Source organism: Phaseolus vulgaris, chromosome 8, assembly GCF_051622355.1.
Source record: "Phaseolus vulgaris cultivar YP4 chromosome 8, ASM5162235v1, whole genome shotgun sequence".
NCBI lineage: Eukaryota > Viridiplantae > Streptophyta > Magnoliopsida > Fabales > Fabaceae > Phaseolus > Phaseolus vulgaris.
This window is the reverse complement of record NC_143505.1, coordinates 3,892,815-3,913,056: the sequence shown is the minus strand read 5'-3', so window position 1 is coordinate 3,913,056 and position 20,242 is coordinate 3,892,815. Positions and strand designations below refer to the sequence as shown.

General features: G+C 35.0%; 3 protein-coding genes across 3 annotated transcripts; 2 read left to right on the top strand and 1 right to left on the bottom strand.

Annotated features, from left to right (window-relative positions):
* Window positions 1-5,298: 5,298 nt before the first annotated feature.
* On the bottom strand, window positions 5,299-5,739 carry LOC150025355 (uncharacterized). Its single transcript, XM_090293599.1, has one exon. The coding sequence runs from the start codon at window positions 5,737-5,739 to the stop codon at window positions 5,299-5,301; it is 441 nt and encodes a 146-aa protein (XP_090149725.1).
* Window positions 5,740-9,403: 3,664 nt separating this feature from the next.
* Window positions 9,404-11,372, top strand: LOC137826894 (pectate lyase). The gene is made up of 3 exons (XM_068633050.2): window positions 9,404-9,841; window positions 9,931-10,600; window positions 10,664-11,372. Exons 1-3 carry the CDS (start codon window positions 9,645-9,647, stop codon window positions 11,129-11,131), a joined length of 1,335 nt encoding a protein of 444 aa, XP_068489151.1. The 5' UTR covers window positions 9,404-9,644; the 3' UTR covers window positions 11,132-11,372.
* A 6,067-nt stretch (window positions 11,373-17,439) lies between these two features.
* On the top strand, window positions 17,440-20,017 carry LOC137825470 (uncharacterized). Its single transcript, XM_090294669.1, has 8 exons — window positions 17,440-17,925; window positions 18,029-18,111; window positions 18,265-18,273; window positions 18,370-18,458; window positions 18,551-18,624; window positions 18,845-18,895; window positions 18,987-19,063; window positions 19,166-20,017. Exons 1-8 carry the CDS (start codon window positions 17,690-17,692, stop codon window positions 19,726-19,728), a joined length of 1,182 nt encoding a protein of 393 aa, XP_090150795.1. The 5' UTR covers window positions 17,440-17,689; the 3' UTR covers window positions 19,729-20,017.
* The last annotated feature ends 225 nt before the right edge of the window (window positions 20,018-20,242 follow it).

Genomic DNA, 20,242 nt, shown 5'->3' with positions numbered 1-20,242 from the left:
TTTCTTGTAGTGTTGATCAAAGTAATTGTGGCGAATTAACCTTCTTAAAATTCACTAAAATAGAGATTGTAATTCAAAAAAGCAAGCTACACCATCTTCTTTGAAGGATTTAAGTAAAAAAACATGGAAGGATTTGAGTAAAAAAAAATGTTATATTATGTAAAATTTTGTTGTTCTAGTATTATCGTATTGAAACAGTTCTTAAATACTTAATTTTATTAACTTTTTATATATATCAAAAAGGTAGAAAAACATTTTCATTTAAATAAGAGTTATATAACTAATGTGAGAAAGGGGAATTTAAATTTTCTGATATAAAGCAAATTATGTTGATATATCACTCTCACATAGTAATTTCAATCCTGAATAACTCATTGTAAAATATACCACTTATTTTTATGTGATTCCCACTAACAAAACCAAAGAGATATTTGTAGGAGACCAGAAAATTTATTGTCCATACAAAGTTTCCGACAAAAAATGTTCCTTAGCATAATAGCTACACAATCCCCAAGTTGCAGGTCCGTTAATGCTGCCACAGAAATTTGACTTAATTAATATATATATATATATATATATATATATATATATATACCAAATAAATATCAATACTGAATAAAGTAACAAAGAATTTTCTTGCAATCATAATTAAAACGATTTAATTAAAATAATATAACTTATAGTACTAAGGATGCTTTAAATTACTCGAGGTAAAAAGTCACATACAATTTCTGCCTATAACACATTTTACCTGCTTTTCAGCACAGGTTACCACTCGGAGGATGTTCATCAATTCGCTTGTCATAAAAGCTAACTTGGAAAGGTGTGAGATTTTGGTTGATACCAATCTATGTAGTTTTTGCAGGATAGTGGAGTCGACGAAACACATGTTTTTTGAATGCAGGATTGCTTGGTTAGTTAGGAAACAGTGTTATACATGGTTAGAGATAGCGTCGGTTGATCATGTTGATCCAACTGCTCACTTCTTACATTTTAATTTTCTAAATGCTCCTATCCTGTTGTTTGGAATTGTGTTTGGATTGCTGTAGTTAGTGAATTATGGAAGCATATGAATAAATATAATTTCTAAGGAGGGGTGATCGACCTTTCGGAAGTGTTCACTTTGACACAATTAAATGTTTGGTCTTGAGTAACATCTAAAACTGTTTCTAGTAGTGAAAGAATATTTTCTGTTTTATTCAATCTGTCTTTCCTCTATAGCAATACATATATATATAACCATAGCATTAGAACCGTACAGATTCTTTTTCTAACATAACATCTGTAATTAAGACTAATTATAGACCCATTAATAGTGATTATATTCCTATAATTAAGTCTAATTATAGACTCATTAATAGTGATTATATTCCTGTAATTAAGTCTAATTAAGTCTAATAATGATTTTGTCCGGTAATATCCCCTCAAGTTGGAGCATGTAAGTCTTGAATGCCCAACTTGACCAAGATGGCTCCATACTTTTTAGCACCGAGAGCTTTGGTGAAAAGGTAAGCTAGTTGTGTATGTGTGGGCACATAGGATGGAAGAAGGCGCTTGTGAATGATTTCATCTCGAACAAGGTTGGCAGTCAACTTCAATGTGTTTGGTGTGTTCGTGGAAGACCGGGTTTTTAGCAATGTGAAGTGCTGCTTGACTATCACAATAAAGACGAATTGGGTCAGGATGAGGAACATGTAGAGAAGCGAGAATGTCTTTAATCCACTTTAATTCTCGGGTGGTCTTAGCCATTGATCGATATTCAGCCTCAGCAGAGGAGGCAGAAACCGTTTGTTGTTTCTGGGTTTTCCAAGAGATTGGGGAAGTGCCGAGTTGAATAAACCATCCGGTGAGAGATTTCTGTGTCAGTGGACAACTTGCCCAATCAGAATCACACCACCCAAAGAGTTGTAAGTTGTTCTCTCGAGGTAGGAGTATTCCTTGTCCAGGATGCCCCTTTAAATATCGAACAACACGAAGAGCAGCTTGCCAATGCTCGGAGCATGGATTTTGCATAAATTGAGATAAAGCTTGGACACTGTAGGCAAGGTCAGGTCGAGTGAAACACAGATAAATTAACCTTCCAACAAGTCTACGATAAGTAGCCGGGTCAGAAAGAAAAGAACCAATAGCGGAGCTCAATTTGTGATTTTCTTCACATGGTGTAGTGGCGGGCTTCGCACCCAACAATCCGACTTCAGTAATGATATCTAAGGCATATTTCTTCTGACAAAGGAAGATTCCGTTGGGGGAGCGAGCAACTTCAACCCCAGGAAGTACTTGAGGCGACCTAAATCTTTCATATGAAAGCATTGATTTAAGTAGCCTTTAAAACATTGGATGTCAGTACCATTATTCCCTGCAATCACAAGATCATCAACGTAGACTAGCACAACCAACTGTATGTCATTATTATTGAGAGTAAACAGGGAATGATCCTTCGGGGATTGTTGGAAGCCGTAACGAGTGAGAGAAGAAGATAGTTTAGCAAACCAACACCTGGGGGCCTGTCGGAGGCCATATAGAGACTTTTGAAGCTTGCACACTGCCCCTGGTTGAGATTCTTGGAAGCCAGGAGGGAGTTTCATATAAACCTCATCATCAAGATCACCATGGAGAAACGCATTGTGAACGTCCATCTGATGAAGCTCCCAATCTTTTGCGGCTGCTACTGCTAGAGTTGTGCGAATGGTTACCGTCTTTACGACAGGAGAAAACGTCTCGTTGTAATCCAAACCCTCCACTTGATGATTGCCAAGAATTACCAATCGAGCCTTGAATCTTTCAATTGTTCCATCCGAGTTGTATTTGATTTTGTAGATCCATTTACACCCAAGTGCCTTCTTTCCAGGAGGGAGAGCGGTGAGTTTCCAGGTGTCATTGAGTTCGAGAGCATGAATCTCCTGTGCCATAGCATCACGCCACCGGGGTTCTCGGGCCGCTTGAGAAAAGAACAGGGGTTCCTGCTCGGTGTGTAAAGAGGCAAGAAAACTTTGATGATGTTTAGAAAAAGAATCACAATTCACAAAATCATGTATAGGATACGAAACACCTGAGGATTCTGTTGAAGGAGGTGACGGAACAGAGGGGCTTGACGGTATCGTGGTGGCTGCGACAAAATCGCGTAACCGTACGGAAGGCAGCTTCGCGCGATGCCCTCGCCCAAGGGGAACCGCGGCCGTCAGCGGTGGTGAAGAAACCGACGGCGCCGTCTCCGTCGGACGCGGCGGTGGATCCGCGGGTAGCGTCGAGGCTTCTATACACGGATCAGAGTCGTTGATAGTGTGGTCGAAGTCATCTGTCAGGGTAGCATCCTCCTTGGCTGGGATGGGAGATGCAATGGGTTGGTTGACGATGCATTCATCTAGGTTTGAGGAGGCAACTTCATGAAGAAAATGTGGGTCCGTTCCAGTTTCTAAAGAGTTGGCAATAATTGGGTTTTGCAATGGTGGTGCAGTGTCCATCTTTCTGGCTTCAAAATATGGAAATTTATTTTCGAAAAAATGTACATCACGAGAGACAAAGAAAGTTTCTGTTTCCAAATCAAATAATTTCCATCCTTTTTGGCCATATGGATACCCGACAAACACACATTTTCGGCTACGACTATCAAATTTATCCCGCTGTCTATGTTGATTATGAGCATAACATAATGAACCAAATACTCGTAAGTGCGCGTAACTGGGTACACATCCATGGATCACTTCATAAGGGGTTTTTCCTTTTAGAATGGAGGATGGTGTGAGATTGATTAAGTAGCCTGCAGTCAAAACGCATTCCCCCCAAAATTTAATGGGAAGATTGCCTTGAAACCGTAATGACCGAGCAACATTCAGAATATGCCGATGCTTGCGTTCGACGCGTCCATTTTGTTGCGGGGTCCCGACACAGGAAGTTTGGTGAAGGATACCTTGTTGAATGAAATATTGTTTTAGACACATGAATTCGGTTCCATTGTCAGAGGGAACCATTTTAACACATTTGTTGTATTGCCTCTCAACGAGTGTGAAATTTTTTTTTCAAAGTCACTGATACCTCTGTTTTTTCTTTTAACAAATAGATCCAAACTGCCCGTGAACAATCATCCACAATTGTCAAAAAATATGAAGCACCACAGGATGAAGGAATTTTATAAGGACCCCATAAGTCACAATGAATTAAATAAAAAATATCTCTCGTTTGTTTCGATTTTTCACAAACTTCACAAACTTTATTCAACTCATCACGAGTACATTTCCCACTTATATCAGGAAGCATTTGCACAATCTTAAATGACGGATGTCCTAATCTTTGGTGCCAAAGTGCTAGTTGATTTTCCATCTTGACATGACATGCTTAAGTTTTCCGTACCCCACGATACCAATAAAGCCCATCTTTCTGTTCACCTGCTCCAATCAGCGTCCTCGAAGTGCGGTCCTGTATAATACACAATTTATCAGTGAATGTTACAACACAATTTTCTTCATCCGTCAATTGAGGTACTGAAAGTAAATTGCATTTTAATTTGGGAACATAAAGAACATTTTTCAATTCAAGTCCTTCTTCAAGAGTCACTGTTCCCTGTTCGCAAGCTAGAACACGTTCACCATCGGGTAACCCTACGGGGCACCCTTGTATAGTTTCCTTTTCACTCAAATTTTCCAGTGACCCGGTCATATGGTTTGATGCCCCACTGTCAATAATCCACAAATCCCAAATGCTCTTACCAGTCATTTGTCATTTTCTCTTATTCATTTGATTTTTGTTTGCTGATCATATCAACCAGTACCTTCCATTGTTCATTGGTCAGACCTGCCATCTCAAGTTTCTTGTCGTCATTGTTGGCTTGACTGTTGCTTCCACTAGCGTGTGCCACATTTGCACGTGTCGGGTTACCTTTATTTCGCATCCCTTGGCATCCCCTGCCGTTCCATTTGCCTTCACTTTTTGGTCTGTCACCCCACCATTCGGGATATCCGATCAATTGGAAGCATCCCTTCATGTCGTGACCATTTTTACCGCAATGACTGCACGTCATTAATTTTTCTACCATATCTCCACGCCCTTTTTCTTTGTAGTTGGCCTGCATCGCGAGACCCACGACCAACCCCCTTTCTTCCGTTGATTTGGCCATCATTCTCACTCTTTCTTCTTGTACCAACATAACATATACGCGGTTCAGAGACGGCAATGGGTCTGAGGCCAGAATGTTTGATCTTACTGTCCCGTAGCTTGCGTCATCCAACCCCATAAGGAGTTGATGAACCTTCTCCTCCTCCCTTCGTTTTTCCAACTGAGCACCACACTTGCCACCACCATTCCCTACTGCTTGCATCTTGACAAGTCCGACCTTAGTTGTTGAATTCTAGGTCCATTCACGACTGAGAATCTTTCTTTAATGTCTTCCCACAAGTTATGTGCAGTCTCAGCATATGCTATTGTGGATCGTAAGCTTGGTTCAATGGTGTTTAGAATCCAAGAGACAATTATGGACTGCACGGTCCACCAATCTTCAAGGTCGGGTGCCTTATCCTCTGGTTGGATATGTGTTCCATCAATGAAGCCCCATTTTCTCCGGGCACGAAGCGAGATCTTTACTGCTCTTGCCCATTCGTCGTAATTTTCTCCGCGCAATTGGACTTGCGTGATTATGTTTCCGGGATTGTCACTCGTGTTGAGATCATATGGCGAGTAGGTCTTCTTAGCACCTCCTCCTTCGTGCTCTGCTTTGTTGGCATTATTCTTTTCTGGTGCATCTGCCATGGTTGTGCACCGTTGCCTCTTTGCTTTGTGTTTGTCGGGTATCAGAGTTTTGTGCTCTGATACCATGAAAGAATATTTTCTGTTTTATTCAATCTGTCTTTCATCTATAGCAATGATACATATATATATATATATATATATATATATATATATATATATATATAACCATAGCATTAGAACCGTACAGAACCGTACATATTCTTTTTCTAACATAACATCTGTAATTAAGACTAATTATAGACCCATTAATAGTGATTATATTCCTATAATTAAGTCTAATTATAGACAACTCATTAATAGTGATGATTATATTCCTGTAATTAAGTCTAATAATGATTTTGTCCGGTAATAGCTAGTTTTACTTATTCTGAGTGGTGCATTGATGTTTTCAAGCTTTTGTAAGAGTTACTTATTTGGTTAGGTTGTTGTTCTAAGTTTTAGAAAGTTAGGTTGGTAAGAAGGGATGAGGGAACTTATTGTGTTCTGTATAAAAGTTGGACCACCTCTAAAGTGGTTCATATTTTTTTTTTCTTGCTGATAAAAAAACAATTTACTTGCTTTTTACTTCAATCTAGAAGATCTCGCAAAGTTATTTATGTTATATCTAGTTTTTTAATAAAAAATAATAATAAATATGAAACATAAAAGGAGTGTTTTAATCCATATATGAATAATTCTTACCAGAATTTACCTAAACTTCACAAATAGTTATTCCATCTCTGAAATTGTAGTCCTCAATTGATTAGAAAAACAAAAAAATCAAATCTAGCAAGTCCACATTCAAAATTGTACTACCCTTAAAAAAACCATTAATTGCAATCCTATTTCAATTTACCTTGCTTGTAGATCTTAGGCAAATTTCTTGTAGTGTGATAGAGGTAAGCTAGAAAACATGTATCGTAAAAATGTTGTAGTAGAAAACATGTATTGTACAGTTGATCATTTATAATAAATAGCTTTTAAAACTATTTTAAGAGAAACATTTATCAAATAATTAATTAATTTAACAACGTTATATAAACAAAGATTAATTACTTACTTTATTATAACGTCTATTTAGCATATACAATAAAAAATAAAAATTTATTAGAAGTTAATTTCGGTTACTCGAAGCTAAAAGAATGAAAAATATAAAAAAGTTTACTTTTGAACATTGGCACGCATATATATAAAAATCTTGACTCTTAAGCCTCTCTGTGTTCTGATGTTTGAAGGAAGGAATGTTTATTTTATATAAATGTAAATTCCTTGAAGGTGTTAATAAACATAAGCTCTTCTTTCTGCTAAAGTTAAAGTTAGCTAGTTTTAAGTTAATAATAAACAGTGGAAGCTTTTGACCAACCCTACCACTTACATTATTCTTAATGTTAAAATTACTCTTTTTCCTAACTATATTAACTAGGTATCATTTTTTATTTTATTAGCAAGAAATAATTAAATTAAATCGGTCTCAATCTTCATAAAATAATAATAAACAAAAATATCTTTCCACCTACATATTTAAATAGAATTTTCTACATATCCATTATCCATTCTTTAAATAAAATCTTTTTTCTTGTATGATATGCATTCACTTCAAATTTCTCAAAAAAACAAGATTATTAAGAAAAATATTATTTTAACAATTACAATTTGACAACTATAAATTATAACACCATTTTATAAACTGTGATTTTCATAAATATAATTTTAAAATTGTTTAAAAAATAATTTTTATTTATTTATTTATAATTTGATGCATAATTGTGAACATATACTTTCTTCCTAAGTTTCCTTTTTATGATATTATAAATTTCATTGTAATTAATTGCATACCTAGTCGACAAGATATGACTTGTTAATTTTATTGTGAAAAGTTATCCTCCTAATCTAATGTATTTTTTTTATATTTTAGACGAAAGCTAAATTAAAAATCAATAAAATAGGTAGTATTCTATTATATTTATTTATGTAATCAGCAGCAACGCAAAACCTGGTCCTGTGAACCAGCACCAGAAACTTCAACACATGCAGCCCTTAGCAGAAAATCAATCCGCAAAACATACAAGACAGAGGAAAAGCAGGGGAATCTGCAGAACAAAGAATAGTTGTTTCCTGCATTGGCTTGAACTCCAGCTTCAACCTTGTTTAAAGCCTTCTTTGGTATTCCCTGCTTTCATCCTGTATGGTCTCAGCTGCTTACAGGGTCAATTGGTTGTTCACAGCAGGCTATTAACTGCACTAAAGAAATTCCATTTGCTGTTCCCATTTATCCTGCAACATCAAACCCAACTACCTTTCCAAGCTAAATTCAGCTACATCTTAGTTATACTTAGTATACTCATATAAGTGCATGAACTTAAAAACCAAGCTATGCTGACAAGACAGGGAAAGCAAAACAAATAAAACCAGATAAGAAGAAAATCTAGGCTAGGTGATTGATTTTAAGCATTGGATAAGGTTCGTGGACCAATCAGAAAAGGAATCAGAAAAGGAAAATATATAGTAGAATGTTTACTTTTCAACAATAACCAAGACTTCACTGAACCATATGGAAAATGTCCTCGGCATCTACTATCCCTTAGTTGATCGCGTTCTTTAAAATAGAAAAATTAACTGGTAAGTTAATTATTCAACAAATGTGTTACATATACTATTCTGGGTTTGGTTGTTGTGATGGCCGTTTAGTGACCAAATTTGCCACTGTAGTTATAGTGACTAAATACAGAACATGTTGGAGTTTTTTTTTATTCACATGTATGGACGAAAATAATGGTTCCAGGCTGGTTTGCAGAGTTCAGCACTGCGGTAGGCGTTTTTTTTGGTGATTACAAGATTTTCAAAATTTCTGCAATGGAAAACGGTGCTGCAGAAATATTCCATTGTGCTATGGCATGATGTCTACACAGAACACTGTTCACTAGACGCACAGTTAGACACCAGACCATGTGAGATTATACAGCCCTGAGACTCTGTTTTATGCAGGTTTTGTATGGGGTAGACGGTATCATGGTCTCACCAGACCATGATAGTTTTTTTATCAACAAAAGAATGAGAACATTAATATACAATCTTGTATATATTTAAGAATTTTGTTAGAAAATGGATTTTTAAATAAATTATTTATTATATATTATATACAAATAATTATATATAATAGATACAGAGAATACATATATTACCTAATAATATAAAAAAAATTGATATAGACTTTATAAGTAAATTAAGATGAATTTGACAGAGATATATACAGAAAAAGTGTGGACGAAGGACGTCAGAAAAATAGGGCTTGCAGGTGTTTAAAAAAACACATGATCCCAAATATATGGTGAAGCAAATTGAAAAAGGCATCATATAATTTATATAACGCTGATACATAGTAACTGCTAAGACCAATTAATGTAAGGTTATACAAATGAGAAATGATACTTTCACAACATGAATTTTCACACAAATATAGGAAATTTGAGTGATGGCTGTTGAATTGGGCAATATATAGAAGCAAAGAAATAGTGATAAGTTTTAAGAGTGATGAGAATGTGTAGGCTAAGTTTCTGAATGAAATTGAAAATACCTCAGAAATTTTCCGGGGTTACCACTCTTTAAGGTCCTAAATTTAGAAGTGAAGGTTTGAATCTTGAAGGAATGGCATAATTATTTAAGAACGCAGATTTTGGTTCTCTGAATAGCTCAATCGAGCACCATGCTTTGGACCTAATAAATTGTTTGGTTTCTAATTGGTATTGGCTTGCTAAGGTCTAATTTGTAGATCTAAAAGGCTCAAATAGACCGAACGGCTTGGTCCTTGCCTTCTAAACAAAGAAGAAAAAAAAGTTTTAGATTCTGAAGCAAAACAAAAAAACAAAAAAGTCCAAATAGAAAAGAAAAGAAAATCGAAAAAAATACAAGAGGCAGTGGGAAACATAATGGTAGGAAGTTCAAGCAAGGTTAGCATTATTATCTTGGTCGCTTTTGCCATTACTATTCCATGCCTTGAGGGTGGCATTGGTGAGTTTGACGACTTTCTCAAAGGACAAGCTCTCGAGGCCCATGAAATCGCTCTCGAATCCTACGTCCCTGACCCTGTAAACATGACAGACGACCTTAATATAAATGTTCACGGGTAACTACTTCCACTGTCACTTCATAGTTCATCTTCATCACACTTTCATTTCGTCTTCATTTTCACAAACACTTCATACTTTCATGCAGGGCTTTGACGGAGGTGTTCAAGGAGGAATCAAACCACACAAGGAGGGAACTCAAGCAGAAATACGGTGGACCATGCTTGGCCCTAAACCCAATCGATCGTTGTTGGAGGTGTAAGAAAGGCTGGGCCAAAAACCGTTTTAAGTTAGCCCATTGCGCCAAGGGTTTTGGAAGAAAGGCCACCGGAGGACTCGAAGGCAAAATGTACATCGTCAACGATCCATCCGACGATGATCCTATAAACCCTAAGCCCGGAACCCTAAGGTTCGGTGTACTCCAAAAGGAGCCTCTGTGGATCATATTTGCACGAAGCATGATCATCAAGTTGAACTACGAGTTGTTGATTTCTTCTGACAAAACCATCGACGGTCGCGGGGCGAATGTGATGATCAAGGATGGTTCAGGCCTTACCATGCAGTTTGTGAACAACGTTATTATCCATGGGCTTAGATTACAAAATATCAAGTCCACGCCAGGTGGCACGATTAGGGACTCTTGGAACCATGTAGGAATAAGAACCAAGGCTGATGGGGATGCCATCTCCATCTTTGGCTCTTCAAACATTTGGATCGATCATCTGTCACTCTCTGATTGTGAGGATGGTCTCGTGGACATTATCCAGGGTTCCACTGGAATCACCATCTCAAATTGTCACATGACAAAACATAACGATGTAATTGCTTTATATTCTTCTTCATTATTGTTTTGAATGAATGAATGAATGAGTGTGTTGCAGGTGATGTTATTTGGAGCCAGCGACACCTTCACAGGGGACAAGATAATGCAGGTGACGGTGGCATTCAACCATTTCGGGCAGGGTCTGATTCAGAGAATGCCCAGATGCAGATGGGGGTTCTTCCACGTGTTGAATAACGATTACACTCACTGGCTGATGTATGCAATTGGTGGGAGCTCAGCGCCGACGATTCTGAGCCAAGGAAACCGGTTCATTGCACCAAACAACAACGCTGCGAAGGAAGTGACGCACAGGGACTATGCAGAACCTTCTGTGTGGGAAAAATGGCAATGGAGATCAGAGAACGATGTGTTCATGAATGGGGCTAACTTTGTTCAGTCAGGGCCACCTCTTGGGAAGCTTCCATTCAACAAAGGGTTCCTCATGAAACCTAGACATGGCTCACAGGCCAACAGGCTAACACGCTTTGCTGGAGCCCTCAATTGCAAGGCAAATAGCCCTTGCTAGATTAGTCCATTAATTCTTCCTCTCTCATGCTTAATTAATCATTAATTAAGCAAACAACCACAAAGTAAATAATAAATAGGAAATCCTCTAGGGTCTACTGTGACCGCTACCACTTCTGCTTTAGACAGAGACCAGTTTTTTGCTTTAGAGCAGTTTATTAGAGGATATGTCTTTTCCTCAACAATTTTTATTTGTATAAATATCACTACTTACACAAATACATTAACTTTCTTTTATTTTATCCCTTACGTACCCGGAACAAAGGGAATTCTTTGCAGTCTTAATGCATTTTTTTTTGTTACTTTAGAAGGTTGTTGCATGCATGGGTTAGGGAGAGGAAAAGGTTGGCAAAGATCCCAATCATTTGGAAAACATTTTTCTTTCTGTTAACTCATTCATTGCTTTGCCTTCAATTCCTTAAATCACCCTCTTTATTTTGCTAACTTATGTTAGAATAATATTGAATATTAACCACTGAATTATTTTTTGGATTATTCTACCAAAACAACGTATATATAAAGTCAACGCCATCATTTTCTTAATTCTAAAACCTTGACGCATGTTCATTAATTAATTTACCCATAGTGAAATTATATATATATATATATATAAAAGACATGTATAGTATATAAGTAAACTATTCTATAAGATTTAGTATAGTATTTTTCTTTAAAGCTTCACTTTATTTCACTTTTTTCTATAAAAAAAAAGTGTAATATTTTTAAAGCTTAAAATATGAACTTTTGACATAAATAAGTTTTTTTTAAAAAGAATATATATAACTACATCCAACATTTTTAAATAAATAGGCCAAGTCTTATGTGGACCTAGCTATTTATAGTTACAAAGTGGGAATCCCTACCGGAGGAAGAATTGTATACATACTTGTTTTGGACCATTCTGAATAAGGAGGTGAAGGATATTCGGGGAGTAATGACTCAGGATTGTTGTCGGTAAAATCAACGTATGAATTACTTGTTAATCATGTCAGGGGACCTTACAATGATTTATTAAAGTGTCAGGGATCTTACAATGATTTATTAAAGTGTCTGTGGAAGGTTAAATCTCTATCCAAATGTGTTGATTATAACTTGGAGCAAGAATGTGTTTGAGTAGGGGAGGGTGTTGGTAAACACAACAATATGTGGTATGTGTCATGGATGAGTCAAGCCAACATCTATTTTTAGAATGCAAACATGCTCAGAGTGTTTGGTTTATGTGTTTCAGATGGATTGGCATCCTAGTGTCCAAGACAATGACTAAGTGTCACTTTGAGAATTTTCATCTAGTTCAGGTGAGTAACAAACAAAACTTGGTCTGTAAAGGTATTTGTGCAGCAATAGTGAGCAAACTTGGTTTTCAAGCAAGGGGTAGTTGATATTGAAGAGATTTTTCAGATGACATAACTCATATCCTGGTTGTGGTTGAAACATAGGGTACCCTCATATAACCACTCCTTTGTGGATTGGGTTCTGAATCCCCTTCCATGCATTAGAAGCTTTAGGTAATTGATCAGGGGTTGAGGAAGGGGTTCACAGTAAAGAGAATCTGAGTAGAGGTCTGTGGGAGCTATAAGGTAGGGATGGTCTAATTGTACTAAACCAGCAAACTGGTGTATGAGGACCTCTGCAGTTTCTTAGCCATCACTCTGCATGGCATGTCATGCTTTGGGTTTGTGCTGGAAAAAAGAAGTAGAATGCTGAGTAGTAGAATTTCACCAATGAAAGTGTGCTACATTGTACATGTCTCTCTATAGGAGGTATATTCTTGCAGTAGTGGATGCCAATAATATCTTTGTAAATGCTGCTGATAGCCCAACGGACCCCCAGTTTGCTTTTAGCTCAATATGGTGGTACATGAAGGTAGCAGCAAGGTAGAAGGACTGGATGAAGAATAGTACTGGTTTAGGCAACACACAAGAAAAGGTGGAAACATAGCTTTGGCAGTACACAACGGATCACTGCCAAAAAAGCTAAGCAGGGTCAGAGGGTGCAGTGGTGGATAATCATTTTCGAATCTATGGTGCTATAGTTTGTATTATTCGGACTTTGGCACAAGTGTGAGGCTGGAATATCGTGCACAACATGAGTAATGGTGTGAAACAAGGACTTAGGTATGACCGCTGCTTAGTAACGTGAGAGGATTTTGATGCCAACACCACTTCTCTTTTGTTGGTGCTGCCTTCGACAGTTAAATAGGTGCAGGTTTTTTCCAAAGGGCAGCAAAGAGGAAGGGACCTGGAAAAAAGAATTGGAGGAGGAGGCTGTAGGTGCAGGGGTGGTTTTATGCAGGTTCTGCAAGCTCTTTATTGGAGAACTAATTGCAGAAAGTATTTTAAGCTAAGAAGAAGGGGATCATAAAGTAGTTTTGGCTGCAGGTGCCACACGGACCACCTCTTTCATGTTTACTGCATTATTATGCAGTTCTGATATGCAGGGAAATACTGCATAATTAAGCTGAATTTGAAGAATAGCAGTGCAGGGAATTTAGGTGCTTAAGCTCTCTTACACAAAGACCAACAGGAATTGTTGTGAATGTAGCAACGTGTATTTTGTAGGTCTTTATTGTGATGTGTTTGAAAATTATAAAGAGAGATGGAGATACTTGTATTTGCGACATCTCTCAACATTTTAATTTATTTATTTTTGTTAGATAAAAAAATAATAATATCGTTGTTCTTTTAATTTTAGAGATTTTTTAAATAAATAATTATTTTAGTTTCTAAAATATAAATATTTCTACATGAGTGCAATTTATCTATCATATTAGTATAAAATAAATAAATAAATGACTTAAGAGATAAAATATTAATAAGTCTTCTTTGAACATTTCTTTTACTTTTAAATTTTAAAGACTCATTCCACTACCAATAACAATTATTTTAGAAGACAACACTACAAGTAATACGAAGTTAGATGTCATCAGCTAAGAATGAGACATAAATAGAGTGGATTAAACAGACGTTAGAGGGATGCAAAATAAGTAGTGTGAGCCAAACACACTCTAAGCGAATGTTAGCTAGAAAAATAAAATAAAAAAAGAAATACATTGATATTTCCAACTTATAGTTCCATTCATTCCCAAAGTTGGGTTTCGACAAAAATTATTTTTTTGCAATGAGTTAAGGAGTTGAGGGGGTTTTATTTGGGTTAGTTTTTGTCTCCAAAAGTGATTTTAATTTTTGTGTTGTTTTGGGATTGAAATGTGCTACCAAATGTTGAGTAGAACATTAATTCCTCGAGTTACTTTGTTGATTAAGAAACTTCTATTTTATGTAGTTACTCGAAATGGTTAGCTTAAATATGATTAATATTTGTTATATTTTGTATTATAATTAAGATTTTAAATTCAATTGAATTTTGATGGGGGATTGAATTCATTGAAATTGAAATTGAAATTTGATGGGTTGGAAATTGAAATTTGTATGCTATTAATGTTTCACAAATTAAGATGTCCACTAATTTCGTATTTCTATTTATTTTTTTAAGTATTTACTTATACGTGGACCAAATCCATTTTAATATTTAATATCCGTTTTGAGTAGTCTAGACCACCACTATGTGCGTCTTTTCGCTTTGACACTAAACTTAGTACCTTCCATGCTTTTAGACCGACACATTACCCACACATAAGTGTAAATTTTTCACTTCTCTCTGCATTCGTTTTCAACCGACTCTATTTTATTATTTACTTGTAATAAAAAATAATTAATTACTATATTAACTAATTGATATTTAAAGTAATTTTTATTATTAATAAAAAATTATAAAATAATTTCTAAATTTGTATATAAAATTATATCCAAATTTTAATTACTAATTATGTAGTTTCAATATTTATTTATCAAACTTAATCCGTGTATCCCCGTAAAGTATTCTCATTGTGTCTTTCTATTGCAAGCTTTGAGGTTTCAGCTATCTTATAAACTTGGAAAACCTTTATTTTCAGTCATACATGTAAACTAGTAGTTGTGCGTGAGGAAGACAACATCAATGCTAATCAGTTTCATCAAACGACATGTTAAATCTTAAAGTAATCATGCGAAAGCCAATTGAACATTAATTAAAATCACAAAAATAGAGATTTTCCGAACCCTTTTAATTTTAGGATGACAATGACATTTTGTCACATCGATATGGCTTAAACAGTTATTCTCCATTTATAAACTAAAAAGCACGTCTTGAAGTATGCGTTGAAAGCCAAATTTGCTTTTCTTTTACATAATCAATTAAACTAATCCGTATCATAACCCAAATGCAATTAAAATACATATATAAAGATGCCAAGTTTTCAGCTCTTAACAACTATTTAATATATAAATATATTGTCAGCATGGTTGTATGTTAACAGTATAATTATAATTATAACAAATGATCGAATTTATTAAATTATAAACTACACATTATCAATAATAATACAAGAAATTTTGTACCAACAAGTATTAAAATAATATACGCAAAAAATAATAATAATAATAATAATAAATAAATAAATAAATGACAGCTGAATTTTTTATGAGCTTTGAGTCATAGGTAGCACCGTAAATTTGAGATAACGTGCTGTAACCAAATTCTCTGCTGCCTTAAGAAAGATTCCAATTGAATAGTGATGAATCCAAGGATAATAGTATTATGCTTATGCACCAAAGCATAAACCTTTTATATTCATAAACTGTTCATACTGTCTTTTTACTGTTAAACAACACTGCACCATTGTTTTCCATATTAAGCTGTTTTGCTCACAACATTTATATATATATATATATATATATATATATATATATATATATATAATTGAAGAAAACACATTCCTCTTCTATCCTGTCAGCCAAAAGTCAAACTTGCATTCTTTAATTACCTAATTCTCTGCCTTCCTTATACATTCTACATCTTCCAGGACAATTTTTTCTTTTCCAAAAGCAAAACTAAAGTTAATTAGTTTAGGAAAGGGTTTTAAAAAAAGACAAACATCAACAAAGTAAAAAATATATTATAACTAAAGAAATTATAATTATGTAAATATATATCAAATTAAATTATTATAAGCATTAAATAAAAGTCAAATGGATTATTTGAGATTCCAGTATTCTCATGTGAAAAGAAAAATAAATAATGAATAAAAATATTAAAAAAAAGTATAAACATTAAAAATAATTTCATTCAATAAAATTGAGGTTTATGTTTATTGGAAAGTAATACATCATTTGAAAGAAAAAGCTTACAAAGATAAAAATGAAACACGTAAAAGGTGTAGATTACCTGATAAAATATGAATATTTCACTAATTTAAAATATGATGGTGGGTACGAGAATATAAATCAAAACGAGTATTGAAATGAGTTGAATGAGGACTTTCATCCTGCCAAATTACAAAAGATTAAAAAAATCTTTCACTAGCAGGTGTTATGGTTTCTTCCGGCAACAAACACCATAAGTTTTGTTAACCTACCCCTACTATTTGGTAAATCCTGGTCAAATTAAAGAAAAATATTAAGCAATTTAGGTTTGCGAAAGCTGAAAATATTAGTGAATGATTAACCAACCAGAGGGTTAATGATAAACTATATTCAAACTTCCCACTTCATAACGGTTGAGATCCCTTCTTAATTTAATGAAACACCATGACCAATGCATATTGATAATAGATCTATTGATTATATTAAATGATGGATATTCCAAAATCTTGAAATTATATCTCTCTTGAAAACTTTAAACTCCACCTAAAAAGTTGAAGATAGTATCTTCAACGTATCTTGAAAATGCGTCAAACATTAATTATCCATTATCTCTCTATGAAGAAGTCTTTCTCTCATTCTTTATATAAAGGAAAAATGTGAGGAATAGAAGAACAAACAAATGAAAGAACAACATAGAGAAAAATGAGAGAATAAATATTCACCATAATATAACATTAGAAATCTTAGTTAGATGAGACATTATATTTCATCCTTATTGGGTGAGATTAAGTGTCATCCTTAAGAGAGTGAGAGAAACCAATGCTCTAATCATATTTTCATAGTGAAAATATTTACTGGACTAGATTTTGTGGATTTTACTTTTTAAGTTGAAGAATTTTTTCCATGTTAAAAATTCTCGGTGTCATTTTACTTTTTTATTTTATTTTCTATTATTTACTTATTACTTCTACAGGCAAGTGTGCATTTTATATCTCCACTGTGGAGGAATAATTAGTTTTGATTTTCCCATGGTTATGGTTAGCATGAATGAAAATGTGGGCGTGAATATGAAATGAGTTTGGAAGAGGAGTGGTTATTTATTATATAGGGTTGGGATGGTAAGAATTCTCATGAAACAAGTTCAAGACTCATGGACTTTGAGCTGGCAACAGGACAACACAGACCGACCTCTACTTTCCCCGTTATTATCGTCCTCCTTGTAACTTCAACTTTGTATCTAACAATAAATACAAAAGCATAATAAGACCAAAATACGCATGCAAATTATAAGAACAATGCATAACTCACACATCTCATCAAGTTAAGCACAGTTGAAAAGGAAAAAGGGTCTACCAAACAATTAGAACATCACAATATACAAAATGGAAATGATGAATGATAACATTATAGAGGTGAGCGTTGGGAAGAGCCAAACCTCCATGGCAGAAGGTGAGCTGCAAGCAACACGATCTGTCAAGAGACGAAGAAGAGAGGTTGGTGCAGCAGTCAGCAGCAGTGGTGACGATAACAACCAGCAGCAGTTATCAAAACAACATGCTGGTGAAAATTCTACAATCAACACAACAAAGAGAAGCTCAAAATTTCGTGGTGTTAGCAGGTGATATATATAAGAAAGAACTTCCTTGTTCTATAGTTTCCAAGAGAGCAAAAACCACTATGGTCTTGTGTCTAATTTGCTAATCCAAATTAACTGTAAACAGACATAGGTGGACCGGTCGGTATGAAGCTCACTTGTGGGACAAACTCTCTTGGAACATAACACAGAAGAAAAAAGGGAAGCAAGGTAAAGTTCCTCCTTTTGGTTTTAGCATAACTGCTGCTCTATATATTTCTTACCTTTCCTCATTCACTTGCTTTTCCTTGCTAACATACTAACATGTTTTCATATCCATCCTTTTCATTTGAAACTTCAACTGGAATTGCGATTGATTAACAGTTTACCTTGGTGAGTCATTTAATGATGAGAGCCAAGATTTTGGTTTAATTATTCTGTCAATCAAGTATAATAAGTTGACAAGAATTTATCTTTCAAATATCATAGGGGCTTATGATGAAGAAGAATCAGCTGCCAGAGCATATGATTTAGCCGCACTTAAGTACTGGGGAACTTCAACTTTCACCAATTTTCCAGTAAGATGATAGTAGTTACCTATATAACAGATTATACTTCATTTAGGTGCAAATGATTCATCTAATGCTCCTTACTTATACTTTCAAAACAGATATCTGATTACGGGAAAGATATGGAAATAATGCAGACTATGACCAAAGAGGAGTATTTGGCCACTTTAAGGAGGTAAGTACTTGTAATTTTGTTCTCTAGCACACCTTGAGAAGGTGGAGGGAATTAGCTGCAATTTTATAAGAGATAGAAATAGTATAGTATTTAAGTTGCAGCAGATAAAGTTATATAGGCTTAATATTGTACATATAAGTTTTGGGTACACTTCCTTGGTTACTTAGTCATATGAAAAAACGACTTCTTGACTCTGATTATTTTAAAATTGATTTTACAGAAAGAGCAGTGGCTTTTCAAGAGGTGTGTCAAAGTATAGGGGTGTTGCAAGGTGGATTTTTCTGACCAATACGCACAAATTGAGTTTTGAATTGTTGCTTGTGAAGATGAATCACTAATGATGAGTGGTGAATGTTTTGCAGGCACCACCACAATGGTAGATGGGAAGCAAGAATAGGAAGGGTTTTTGGAAACAAATATCTCTATCTTGGCACCTACGGTAAGTTAAATCTCCACAAGCACAAACACACACAAAGCAAAGATAGAGTTAAGCTTCTTTCATTCATTAGCCTCTGAATAGCATATTTGTTGACGAACAAAGGCACACAAGAGGAAGCGGCACGAGCTTATGACTTAGCAGCCATAGAGTACAGAGGGATTAATGCTGTAACAAACTTTGATTTGAGCACTTACATAAAATGGTTAAAGCCTGGAGTAGGAAGCACCCCAGAAGCAAAACTTGAAGCACATGCAGTAGCAGAGGGTCAAAAGGTGGCATCCCCATCTAATTATGCTCTAACAGAAGACTCAAAATCTTCGGCCATTCACAACAGTTTTTTTAGTCTAGATTCTCTGGATTCCCCAGTAGGACAAGAAAATTTTGGAAATAAAACCTACTCATTCTCAAGCAGCAAGTCATCTTCTCCCACTGCACTTGGCCTTCTTCTCCGCTCTTCGTTGTTCAGAGAATTAGTAGAAAAAAATTCAAATGTATCTGGAGATGAAGCTGATGGGGAAGTTAGAAAGAGTGAACAGCCACAGATAGCTAGTGATGATGATCTTGGTGGAATCTTCTTTGACAGCATTGGTGATATTCCATTTGTCTGTGATCCCATTAGATACAACTTGGAATTGCAAGAAAGAGACCTGCAATCAATATTTTGAACATAGATTGTCTAGATTTTGATCTCAGTTACTTCCAATTTTGGACATGAGAATAATGATAATTTTGAAAAGAACAGGTTTGATAGAGGGAATATGTACATGGAAGCCATAGTTAACAAGATCCATAGCAAGAAGAAATCCTCCCATGATATGTTTCAAAAAGGTTTTAAATTATGGTTTTGATTGTTAATATTGCATAAGGGCCAATTGTGTTGCTGCAGTACATTATGAAGGTCTATTGTAAATAATTATATTGCATTAATACATGATTTTCATTATCTTGTGTAAATACTGAAGCTACTTGTAACACTGAAGGGAAAGGAGAGTCTTATATTCATGCTTTTTACATTAATTTGTCTGTCTACTTAGTTAAACTCTTGCTATTTTCTTTAGTTTTAAGTAGTGAATTATCAATGTATTTTGACGGTGATTTATAGCAATCACAGAGAGGAAAATATTTCAATATCTTTAATCTATACATAGTTACATATTTTGTTTAGGATGTCTAAAAATT

Coding starts and splice junctions, on each gene's coding strand:
- LOC137826894 (XM_068633050.2), top strand. CDS start 9,645: ATGGTAGGAAGTTCAAGCAAGGTTAGCATTATTATCTTGGTCGCTTTT. Junction 9,842..9,930: donor CTTAATATAAATGTTCACGG/GTAACTACTTCC, acceptor ACTTTCATGCAG/GGCTTTGACGGAGGTGTTCA. Junction 10,601..10,663: donor ACATGACAAAACATAACGAT/GTAATTGCTTTA, acceptor AGTGTGTTGCAG/GTGATGTTATTTGGAGCCAG.
- LOC137825470 (XM_090294669.1), top strand. CDS start 17,690: ATGGAAATGATGAATGATAACATTATAGAGGTGAGCGTTGGGAAGAGC. Junction 18,459..18,550: donor CAACTTTCACCAATTTTCCA/GTAAGATGATAG, acceptor CTTTCAAAACAG/ATATCTGATTACGGGAAAGA. Junction 18,625..18,844: donor TATTTGGCCACTTTAAGGAG/GTAAGTACTTGT, acceptor TTGATTTTACAG/AAAGAGCAGTGGCTTTTCAA.
- LOC150025355 (XM_090293599.1), bottom strand. CDS start 5,739: ATGGCAGATGCACCAGAAAAGAATAATGCCAACAAAGCAGAGCACGAA.